Here is a 12,356-nt window from a genome sequence, read left to right as displayed (position 1 = left end):
AATTATTTCTACACTATTTATAGACATTGTTTAATAATTTTTACAACTATTACATTACGATTAAACAATTAAATTAATCATTTCATTTAATAAGTCAAAGTCATTATTTTCTTAAGTACATTGTTCAAGATTCTTATACATTATTGGTTAAAAATTTTAAATAACACTTAGAAACATTACAGCATTTATTATTTAATTGTTGCAAGTAAATTATTAGTAATATTAGATAATGTTAAACAATTAGAATATTCAAAAATATTATTTAAACACTTACTTAGAAATTTCAGTCGATGTGCACACGATGAAGCTTCAACTTATAATGACTTTTTTCCTGCTCAACCTTCAAGTAAAGTCAGTTTTGCACAGCAGGTGATATTCTTTGTCAATACTTCAGAAAACACTTTTTCTATTCAGTAATCAGTAATTTTACAGTTTTATTGTTTCATAGCTTCCATTTATTTAAGGCAACAATACTGTAATTTCTATATTTTTTACAAAGTGAAACTACGTTTACACGGTTAGATTTAACTTATAATTCTGTTGAGATATACTAAATGCTAGTTTACATCTGTGACATATAGCGTTTGTGGCATATAATGCTAATTTGGGAAATAATTATATTATAGTTAATTATTAAGTCTCTCAAGAACAGTTTTGCAAGTAATAAAGCGTTCATGTTCAGTTCAATAAATAATTTTCAGTGTGGACGTAACAACATTATTTACAATTTCTGATTTTGATTCTTATTATTAATAGTGCCACGGTGTAAAACCTGCCTAATTCGAATATGATAAAGTGTGACACAAAAATGTAAAACATAACATAGGACACGGAAAAGCATTAGATGTCTCTTCTATCCTAGTTAATCAATGATACAACATGATATTTTGTAAATTGTTTTTATAAATGACGTGATGTTTATTGAATATTCATCGTCAGATACGTCTTACAACATACGATTATGATATATGAATGAATAAGATAATACATAGTCGTAATTTACTGCATATCACACTTTCGGTAGCAAGATGTAGCGATTATTTGGCCCACATTCAAATATCACGATCAAATTTTTTCAACGCGTCCCAATCTCGAAATTTTATTCAAATCGGCACTCTTCTCGATCAGCATTGAATGGCCAATCACAGATATTGTTCCTTGTGTTCCAAATTAAGTTGTTGGGGCACGTGAACTTCACTGGTGTCCCATGAGCACATTCGTAATACTGGAACAAAAATTATATAAATATGTATGTACGTAGGTACACGATGTACAGAATTTTTCAAGTTTATGAAATTATTTATAAATTGTTAATACATAAAATATATGAGATTAATGTTACCATATTAAAAATATGTTATTAAATATAAATATATATTACTAAAATATATTATTGAATAAAACTTTTTTAACTATATTCTTCAGCATTTGTACTTACAAAGCGGCAGTCTTTAGACGGAATGAATTTATCAGCATTTTCACAATCGATATTCTCCGCTTCGCCACCAACATTTATCGGTTGTTGGGTAGATTCAGATTTATCTACCTCTCCTGCAGTGCAAGAAGTAGATGAGGTAGATTGAGTAGGGTTCTTCGTAGGTAGAGTAGATTGAGTACTAGACTGAGTATTTTGAGTAGGCTGTTTCGTAGATGAAGTAGATTGAGTACTTTGAGTGGGATTGTTCATTGATGGAGTAGATTGAACAGTAGATTGAGTACTTCGAGTAGTCTGAATATTATCTGACGACGTGGTACTCGGTGGTTTTGCCCAATCAGGCTAAAAAAAGACGAACGTTATAATAAAGAAAGTGTAAAGAAAGCGTATTTTACAATATTATCTAGTCATTTCTTTTATCTCAAGTCTGTTTGTCGACGATATGCATGTTATTTCAATCCTGCCACGATCCTCTTATACTACATTGAATTTCTGTTTAAATTTATTCACTTTTAAAAATAAAGATTATACGAATTTTATATTTGAATTTTTATATTATAATCTTGCTCTTATTTTAGTAAGTAAGGAGGAAATTAAAAGAAAAAGAACTTTAAATATAGAATTCGAGCGGGAAATCGTATATACCAATAAAACTTCTTCTATACGTGTCTTGTTAAAATATAAGATATAGGTATATTATCATTAAAAAAATATTACTTAAAGTGAAAATGATAGAAAGAACGTAGCAAGAGTGAAACACATTTATAAGAATAGAAATGTCAGTAATCGATAACTGTTAATCAATAATTTCGTGTTTTGGTATATGACGATTTGTGAGGATATATTAGATTACAAATTAATTGAATTATTACTGTTAACATATCGAATAAAATAAAATAATTATTTACTGTAGGAGTGGTATGGAAGTCTTTGTTTGGTACGTTATATCCTTTCAAGCCTTGGTAAATGATATTCATCAGAGGATTAATTTGACCGCAAAGTCCTTGAAAATCGTCCATGTCGATGGCCCAAACCATGGCGCCACCATATCCAGAATTCTTTAAGAAATCGATTTTGTATTTCACACTTTCTTCGTTTTCATAACCAACCCACTGTGTTCCTGTGATTATTGACGATTAAATATTATCAATGTTATTTACTAATGCAAATTTCAAAATTTTTGTCAACGAGAATTTAATAATTAACCTAATTAATTAACAAGTCTCATTTATTTCAACATATATCACTTCATATTGTAAAATAATACCAATTGTTCATAGTGAATAGTTAGAATATTTTTGTGACTCACGTACATATGTATGTACATATATACCTTGATACATGTATGGAACTTTGCCAATATTGTCGAATTTTTGGGTCCAGTTACTACTTGGAGCTTGCAGGCTCTGACAGATCTTCAAACAGATATTTTCGATTATTTTCGAAGAACAAAACTATAAGAAATGTAATAGTTGACATTTATTGATCGTACTTCGTAGTAAGAAAGGAATCCCTTAGCTTGCGTGTAGTTCCCAGGATTACCACCACCAGCCTCTTTATTAATGTAAGTGCCTGGCTCGTAATTGGTGTTACTTGAACTAAGGGTGAATGTACGTCCATATAATGGAATTCCAAGGATCAGTTTTTTAGCAGGACAGCCTTTTTCCTCCCAAAGTCGAAGACCATCGTTCTAAGAACAAAAGTCATATAAACTGTAGATATTTACGTATCATTGGGAGATTAAAAAATGTAAAAATTCATAGAAATTCATATAATATGCAAAAATATATAAAACACCTAAAATATAGTACACCTAGGTCTCTTTTTATTTACAAGATTACACGGCGAAATAATTGAACTATTAAATTTAACCTAATAAATTGAAATAAAATATAATCAAAGATGTATCCCCCCTTCTGCACTATGTAAATGATAATTGTTTCAGTAATAAGAAAATGAATTTATTAGAATACGATGATAAGTAAAATATCGATTTCTTCATTTTCTTCAACATTAACATCTTTCACATGATACCTTCCACCATATAAAGAAAAGATCTACATTTGATAATTGAGCTTCCAATATTTGATAATTGAACTGTAAATTTTTATGTAAATTCGTATCTTTGAGCATGTAATTAAAAATCAATGAAAAATTGTTTTATATACTAAATATTATAGAAAATCCTAGTATATTTTAATATTTTCTATAATTTTTTTCCATTACATGCAAAAATTCATAGTCTATTGATAATTGAAACGGATCTCTGTTTAGATTATATTTCTCTTGTCAGAAAACATGTAAAATTGTATAAATATTTGTAACAGACATGGCATATGTACATTAAATTTAGCTTCTGTAAATAAATATGAAAAGACTTTTTACTTTGAGGAAATCTCGAGCTATCTTATCAGTGATGTGGATAGATATTAAGTCTAATAGTAAAAACATACATCTTTTGAAATTCTTACCACATTCAATTTCTCGTATGCCCATTGATCGTGCGGTCGACGATAAAGTGGACTATGTACATCAGCGAATCCAGCCCAGTTGCCACGAAGATCGTAAGCCATTACGTGGACGGCATCCATAAGTCTATGAGAATATTCTTTTACTCAAACGCGATAACAGAAATTTTATTAATTCACTTACTCGCACAGTTCTGGTACATGGTAACCTTCGTCTAGTCGGAATTTTGCCAATGGTACCGCTATAGTTAGCTCCCATCCTTTGTGTTCTTTGTTAAAAGCGCGTCTCAATTCTTCGACGAAGTAGAAGAAATTGTCCTTGTCGGAGAATTTGCCACCTCTGTCAGAGGCGCCAGGATATTCCCAATCAAGATCCAAACCGTCAAAACTATATTTATCTATGAATTCTGATAAAAAAAAGAAAAAAAATAATAGCAACATAGGAGTTACGTTTCATATAAAACCAACTCGTATGTTATATTAATATTACAACACTATTGGATATTACTTTCATATTTTATATTTGTGTTTTCGAAAAAAAAAAAAAACAAAAAACTGATATTAACCTTTCTATGGTTGTTAGCTGTACTTGCAAAAAGTTCTCGTTATATTATCGTTGAAAATAACAAGTCTTTATGTACTTGTTGGATGCTGTGCATCATTGAATTATTATTTATTAATTTTTTCAAACACAATAGCTTTTAAATTTTTAATTGTCATTTAAAACTAATTTTCACCATTTTTTTCTAAAACTATATTAGTTCGGTTCAACATTTTTCGCTCAGGATTATTTTTTTCTTTGATTCATTATTTGTATATATAAAATATTTGATTATATTTTTATCGAATTTAGTTCCTAGTAATAAAGAATCTCATCACGAGCAAGTAGAAACATAGAGGTTTATGTTATGTGGCATTGTGTTTAATTGATCTATTTTTTTATTTTGGACATTATATATATATAATTTATACGTTTAATTAATTGTAACTACATATTTATTCCATATTAAAATCTAAAACTAATAATTGTTATAAATAGGCCACTCGGTATTTTTCTAATATATTGATGAAATAGTAAAGACGGTAACAGAAATAATTAAAATAAAATTGTTGTACAACTTGAGATTTCCCACCATTTTACTCACCAACTATACTTTTGACGAAAGTATCGCGCCTTTCTTTTGAGCTGACCAGGGCACTGTATTTTCTGCCACCTTCTCCCCAACCACCAATAGCCACGGAGGTTTTCAAATGAGGATACTTAGATTTGAGATTGGTGAAGGCTAAGAAATTGCCCTTATCAATGTCTAGTTCTGGATCCAAGACAAGTACCTCCCAAGTGACATTGCTAACCCCGATAAATGAGTAAATGAGGTGGGTACACAAATCAGCCGGAATATCATCTATTTTGTAACTGCCGACATCCGGACGATAAATCGCCCAGTTGCTGAAGTAACAAACTATTCTCGGAGGTTGGTTTGCTGAAACTTTTGGAAATCACGTCATTTACGATGAAGAGCAGTATAGAAAATTCACGTAAATCTTGCGCATTAAAGTACATTAAAAATACATGCCACTAGTTCTTAAATATTTAATGCTAATCTAAACAACTTTTCAAAGTTACAAATATTTTTCATTTACAATATTAAAGAATTTATAACATTGGTTTTAAGCACACAATATTACGTTCATTTAATATTAACGAAAATAAAAAAGGATTTATGTAAAATACTGTGATTACTGGCTTAGTTGTGCTTTTCGCTATAACTGTACTTCGAACATTGAAAATGTTTTTCTAGCTTTATCAGAAATATCTTTATAATGCGTTTACCTGTCGTATAGATAAGAACCACAAGTAATAAGGGAAGTACTAGAAAATTCTTTCCTAATGACATCTTGAAATCTGTAAAAAAGATTTAAACTACAATTTCACCGTGGCAATTTGTTCGAATTGATCAATATACTTCGCCAGAACGTTCCAATATCTCACTCACTATGCTATAACAATACACCAATTATGCCAAATTAAATATTCTTCCAGCAAACACGTTATCCATGTATTGAAAAATTGCAACTTGTTGGAAACAAGTTTCGCGTGTTAATCGGCGCTTGGCAGTACGAACGTCTGCTGATTCTGTATCGAGACGTCTTTAAAAGACGAACGATCTACCGGTCGGTTGATTAGCTGTACCGAATAGCGGGCAAAGTGACCGTTTCATCGAAACACGTCGTTCTTCAAACGGTGAACGATCCGAGCCGACCGGTTTCCAGCAAAGCAAATACCGCAATATCTTTGTGAAGTGTTTTTTCCCCGAACAATCTCGTGTTGTTCCCGTTGTATTTTGATCTTGATCTTGAACTCGTCGGTTGTTCACGCGAGGAATCTCGTTCGACAATCGAATGGATCGCGTCTCGTTTACTAAACTCGATTCGCTTGCACGGTTGGTTTAATACTGTTATGTTGACGCGTACCGTTTTCTTTTACGTTTGGCGACGAGCTTTGAATAATACTTTTTACTTCGTTCGTCTTCCAATTACGTCGTTTTTTATTTAGCTTCCCTAAATTTCGGCCCAATTCTTTTGAACGTAAGCAACTACTTTGTTTTCTAACATTTCATTCTTCAGCCGAAATCTGCCGAATTAATTGACAATGATCATATCCTATTTTTTAAATTCTGTTTGTGAAATCTTGAATTTGCATTAAATACCTTAATAACAATAAGGAACTTTTGCTCAGGCTTTGTTTCTTACATTCATGCTGAATATCATCGTTTGGTAGTCTAATTATTTATATTTTCGAAAGTTGTTTAACAAAACATTTACATCGAAAAGAATTTAAGGATTCTAGATTTGAAAGAAAATTCAAATCGTCAGTGCATCAATTTTTTGTAATTAACTACGGATTTTTATGCACATATTAATTATAAATACAATTAATACGACTGTAATTAAAGAAACGGAAAAATTATTTTATATCAGAGAGTGTTAGATTAAATATTTGACATATTCTTTTATATTTCATGCATTTTGTCGCAATAATGCACAATGTTGCAACTTTAAAATTGTTTATACACGCATAAAAATTCGTCGAGCCACGTCTTCGTTCGGATTGAGACGAAAACAAGTTTGCAAGAGGCTCGATATACAAAATACTAAAAGTTCAAGCATCTTTTAAAATTTCGAACCCGAGGACCGAAAATTAAGACGATATTATGCGATGTCCGCGTCTGAAATGGTCCGGACTGTAAAAGTCACATATTCTTTTTAAAGTCTGCTTTATCGATAAAAGTCATTAACGTGAAGTCAAGTTACGGAAACGTGCTCGTAAAAACCGAAGTTCACTTCTTTGCTGGTCGACATCGAGGACGTTGCAAAATAACGAACGAATAAAAATTTCAAGACTGAGAAATTTTCGAAAATGCTCTATATCACAGATAAACTAAAATTCTATTCATGAGGGAAAAAATTACTTTATCAAAGGAAAAAGAGTTGTGCCTATTTAATATCTGGGAATTAATAATTATTACAAATAGTGATATTTTCGAAATGTATACTATCTAATATACATTATTGAATAAATATTTGGACAATTCTGAATTATTGTAAATAGATCAAGTACAACTGAACGAATATTTTTAATTTAATTGTAAGATACACAGTAGAATAGCTAATATCAATTATAAATGAAAAAGCAATAATTTAAAGTGACTGAAGAGACACTAACTTTAAGTACATTTGTTCAAGGTTGAGACATCTTTCAGAAATTTATAGAAATCTTATAAAATCAGTCAGTTATTAATTAAAAATTAATACAGAACTTGAGTTCATGCTCTTTGCTTCAGATTACATTTAGAAGAATATTTGAATTTATCTTGGTTATAATAAGATGTAGAAAATTAATTCAATTTAATAGGAGAATCGTAACTAAGAAAACTAAATAATTTTTTGATAAAATAAGGCACTAAGTGTCCAATTATTTATGCACCATAGAGTATATGTATATGAATACGTAACTTTCACTATATTATAAATTATAAATCGATAGAGGATTAACTATCACCAGTAATAAAAATCCGATTCTTCGCCGTTAATTTTCGAGAATTATTTACAATTGATTCACGATCAAATCAATTGTTCGCAGGCCATTGTCTCGCAAAATAACAATTGGACATTGAAAAATAAAAAAGTAGCAGGACGAAGAACGAAGAACAAATATATAAAAGCGGATCAGAGATCGTCCTTGGATTTGAAATGAAAGAGCTAGATAATGGTCCTGGACTGCGAAAAATAGAAAGAAAGATACCGGAGGTAGAGGTAGGACCGCGAATTAAAATGCTGGCTGCATCGGGTCCTTCGACTACTATTCCACAGACTGTACAGCGAATACAAACGCCGCGGACCCATACCCGGTGAATCTTCTTTTTCACCGAGATAATAACTCGTATTGTTAACATTCCGCTGGTCTTTTTATGATACTTTGTTCCTCTTGGAACCAATGGCTTAAGCCGTTTCGCGATAACATTTATTATGTCGGCCTTTTTTGAAAGAATTCTGGAATCGCAGGACTTTTTATCACTTTTTGAGTGAATGAGAATGTAAATATTGTGTAGCAGAGGTGGTCAAATTTTATTGTGACTAGACTGCGTATTTTTATGTGGTTTTTATATTTTGATGGAAGAAATTAAGCACAAATTAATTTCATCTGTTAAATATCCTCGAAAATGATGGCCACTTTTCACGGTTTGAAATGAATGGTTTTAAAAATTCGATCTGATTCAGTTTTGGATAGTAGATAGTAAAGTCACCAAAATCTCAATTCAATCTTTAGATATACTAAGCAAATTATTGAAAATACAAAAATTAGACTGACAATATATTCGCTTTTCTTATATTACTCAAGACTACTTGAAATGTCATTCTAATCTCTGTCCTAAGCTGTCATAAGTTATGATTTATTCTGTATTTTACATTGAACATAAAAGATTAGCAATAAAATTCGATTAAATTAAAAATTTTAAAACCATTTATGTTTTAACTCTAAATTGTTATGATCCAATGGTACAACAATATGAATTAAGTAATTCAAGTGGTGCATCTTCATTGACGATCGCGAATCAGTATTCTAGAAATGAATCGAAGAAGAAGAGACTAAGTTAGTTCTCTTATTCTTTGTCTTGCGAGGTTCTTCCTGCTGTATAGGTATGCAGCAAGTTAGGTATGGTGTGCACTTTAGATACTGTGCTTTGTCGATATGATTAGCTCGCGAGCATAAAAAAAATCTATAGGCGATAACCTTCCACTTAATCTTACGTGACCGACATTCTCAGCGATATCTAATCGATTGATTCCAAGTCCTTGTTACTTAATACAAATCATACAAACAGTATTACGACAACAATGATTAATACGTTGACAATTGGGACGAAATTAATAAATTTGCTGGTAAAAATACTACTGACAAGTCGAAAATGACTGAAAAAGGAAAAATGTAACGAGACTAAAATATTTGTAGAAACAGAAATAACCGATAACCGTTATGACAATCAACGTGTTAATTATTCTACGTGCAAACGTGCTCTATACCAGATAACTAATAGAATAGAAAATAACAATTGAATTTTGCAATCTTATTCTTTTGCATTCTTAGGTACGAATATGAGACTACTGGAAATTTTTCGACTCACCCGAACCCTACGCAGGTTGACCTTCGAGTCGCGGATCGAGAAGAAGAATAAAAGAAAATGGAAACGAAGGGAGAGAACGACAGACCGTGTGACGTGTCAACGATCGCGACAAAATTCCAGGGACTTCGTACAAATATCGCTTAAAGAGATCGTTGAGAAAAGTTGACATAAATATCCGTCCATTTTTATGCGTAGTCGAACACTTAGTTCGCTGGTAGAAGTGTTTGCAGTGTCTGTTCGAAGGAAAAGTATCCCATATTTTGAAAAAGTAGTGACGAAGATTTTAAGAATGTGATTTCAGTTGACTAGGCATGGAATTACCTTAGAAATATTCTCAAATCGTGGCTTGATTCAACTGTTAATTAATTTGCAAAGTTTCAACGAAACAATGGATGTTTTCATGAAGATTCTAAGTATTTCTCTCGATTGTCTTTTTTGTTAGAAATGCTTTCGAATCATGATTGATTGCTTTACAAAATTGTAAGAAACAACTCTTTTTCCAATTCCATGTTTCATTTATTGCGATAGATTATCCGAAACGATAGTAATTGATACCATCTTATCGTTAACTGGAATTACGTACTTACTATAAAGCTATACAAGTTATACTTCAAGTACGGTGTACTATTTACTGTAACACGTTGCAACACAACGTGAGATAACGATGACAAAGACTACAAAATTTTGATACTTTAATAAGCATTGATCTAATTGTGAAAATATGAAAATGAATATTAATTACCATTGCAACGCAAAATTCGTATGTTTTATCTATGGGGCGAAATATTTAACTTTCTTAAAAAATTATGTTACAATAAAATGTCCCTCAAAATATAAAATAAATGATCTTAAAATAATATAAAATAATAAATCTTAAAATATTTTATGACACTATCTAATTACTTAATTATTTAAAATTCTGCTATCGATGATGCGCGTCTTATTTTATTTATTCTAAAAACATCAATTATCGGTGACTATCGCGGCAATTAACGTATTAAAAAATCAGCGTTATAAATATAAAATAAGTTAGTGATAATGTTACCTAAATCCAGTAACAAATATTCGCCAAAGTCGCGGCTTTTGTCAAATATAGGAGAAATTAACAGCAATGTCAGAGGTGAACTGGTTGAAATGACGTTGACAGAGAAATAAAAAAAAAAAAAAAAGGAGGACTCACCTTCACGACAAGCGGGTAACTCAGAAAAATCGTGGCTTCGACTGAGGTTAAGCTCTCATATATACCCAGATGAACCTCATTAGAATTCAGGTGCAAGGGGCCTGGCACGATTGGTTGGTTCGTCGACCCTCTGCCTCCCGACAACTGCGAGGAGGATGATCGCGCGACGATCACGATCTATCACAATTGATATCTCGCTTCTCATCAGAACCGACTCTTTCGACTCCTTCGATTCGTCATCGATCCCTTTGTCTCGATGCTCTTCCCTATCCTTCCCTTACACCCGGTTTCGTTCTTCTCGATTTATGTCTTGTCAACTTATAATTCACTATACACGATCGACGAGAGTTTTACTCGTTTCTTTCTCGAGATTACGGTTCATTTCCATTGGAGAAATGATGAGAATTGGAGAAATTGCGCGGTGATGATCATTTTAAATCCCAATTTCGATAAAGAATTCAATGGTTTTCAAGACTGTGAAAGTTTGAGTAGGATTCGATATGCGTAAAGTCTTGAAAATTTTGAAAAGTCCTTGAAAGTTTTAAATTTATAATCTTTAAAAGTTTTGTAAATCTTGAGAGTTTTGGAAGTCTTGAAATCTTTGAAAATCTTGGTTACTTTGATAAGTGCAAGCATTTTAAATGCAATCAGCATTTAATTCAAGCAGTATCATTAATATAAAATAATAAAAAAGATCTTTATAGTTTATTTTAATTAAATTTTACATTATACATATTATACATTGATTGCGTAAATTTTGAAAAATTTTCAATCTTTTCGAGATAAGATTTTATCAAGATTTCGAAGAATATCAAGATTATCATGATCAGTAATTTCAAAGCTATTGAGATTTTAGGCTCAAGACTTCAAGTGATTCAAAATGCGTGGTAGTTAATCATTAATCATATGTATAAAATAGAAATGAATTTCTGACAAAAAGATAATCTAACATTACTTTCTTTTTTCGCGATTTGATTCCATATCAGTAGATTCTTACCTTAAAATCAATATTTCATTACGTTACGTTATCCATTGCATAATTAATTAAAATTTTTTTCGATTGTATGCTATATGTAATATTAATTGACACTAATTAATATCAATAGAAAATGATAGAATTTTGCTTCGAAATGTATTTTATTATCGTACATCAATATTATCTCAATAAAACGAATTGATAGTAAAGTTGAACAGAATTAAAAATTAATTAAACTTTAGCTGGTTATTGGAGGATTATAAAAATTTATTATTAAATTATTTAATTTCGAAATTTTTAATTTTATTTTCTAAAATAAAATCAAATATCCTAAATTTCAGTAATCTAACATAAATTATTACAATCATTTATAATCCGATGGTATTATCTGTTTTTATTTTAATCAAATTTCTCTTTTAATCGATTCTTTAGATAAATAAATTTATGCATCGAACATTGTGTAATAATATCCTTCCAAGTGTGTAGATATGTACTCTTGATTTTAAAATATTTCTTCCACGGATACTCGAACTAAAATTCAATCGATTCAATCGATTCAAATCGAAGGTGAATCAAGCAAATCGTACATGAAAGATGGAAGGAAAATCTCAGC

At 30.8% G+C, this 12,356-nt stretch overlaps 1 protein-coding gene across 5 annotated transcripts; it reads right to left on the bottom strand.

The window, feature by feature from the left end:
• Window positions 1–432: 432 nt before the first annotated feature.
• LOC122535644 (endochitinase) lies at window positions 433–10,945 on the bottom strand. 5 transcript variants are annotated; one of them, XM_043667346.1, is made up of 10 exons: window positions 10,768–10,945; window positions 5,735–5,806; window positions 5,049–5,390; window positions 4,088–4,310; window positions 3,907–4,030; window positions 2,928–3,125; window positions 2,769–2,850; window positions 2,344–2,555; window positions 1,439–1,777; window positions 433–1,225 (listed from the first exon to the last, which is right to left on the bottom strand). In XM_043667346.1, the coding sequence occupies exons 2-10, from the start codon at window positions 5,796–5,798 to the stop codon at window positions 1,100–1,102; spliced, it is 1,710 nt and encodes a 569-aa protein (XP_043523281.1). In that variant the 5' UTR covers window positions 5,799–5,806; window positions 10,768–10,945; the 3' UTR covers window positions 433–1,099. The 5 variants fall into 5 exon arrangements, with proteins under 5 accessions (XP_043523281.1, XP_043523280.1, XP_043523282.1 ...); XM_043667345.1 differs by lacking the exon at window positions 10,768–10,945 and adding an exon at window positions 6,074–6,352; XM_043667347.1 differs by lacking the exon at window positions 10,768–10,945 and adding an exon at window positions 5,898–6,351 and having other exon boundaries at window positions 5,735–5,824.
• Between the last annotated feature and the right edge of the window lie 1,411 nt (window positions 10,946–12,356).

The sequence above is a fragment of the Frieseomelitta varia genome, unplaced genomic scaffold, assembly GCF_011392965.1.
Source record: "Frieseomelitta varia isolate USP_RPSP 00005682 unplaced genomic scaffold, Fvar_1.2 scaffold_751, whole genome shotgun sequence".
Classification (NCBI taxonomy): domain Eukaryota; kingdom Metazoa; phylum Arthropoda; class Insecta; order Hymenoptera; family Apidae; genus Frieseomelitta; species Frieseomelitta varia.
Note: the sequence above shows the minus strand (reverse complement) of the source record. Positions and strands in the feature narration are given on the sequence as shown.

Bases quoted from the DNA above. Each gene is read 5' to 3' on its own strand.
- LOC122535644 (XM_043667345.1), bottom strand. From the start codon at position 6,122: ATGAAACGGTCACTTTGCCCGCTATTCGGTACAGCTAATCAACCGACC. The intron at 5,807-6,073 runs GTAGATCGTTCG...TCTTTTTTACAG, and splicing joins TACAGCTAATCAACCGACCG to ATTTCAAGATGTCATTAGGA. The intron at 5,391-5,734 runs GTAAACGCATTA...GATTTCCAAAAG, and splicing joins GGTTCTTATCTATACGACAG to TTTCAGCAAACCAACCTCCG.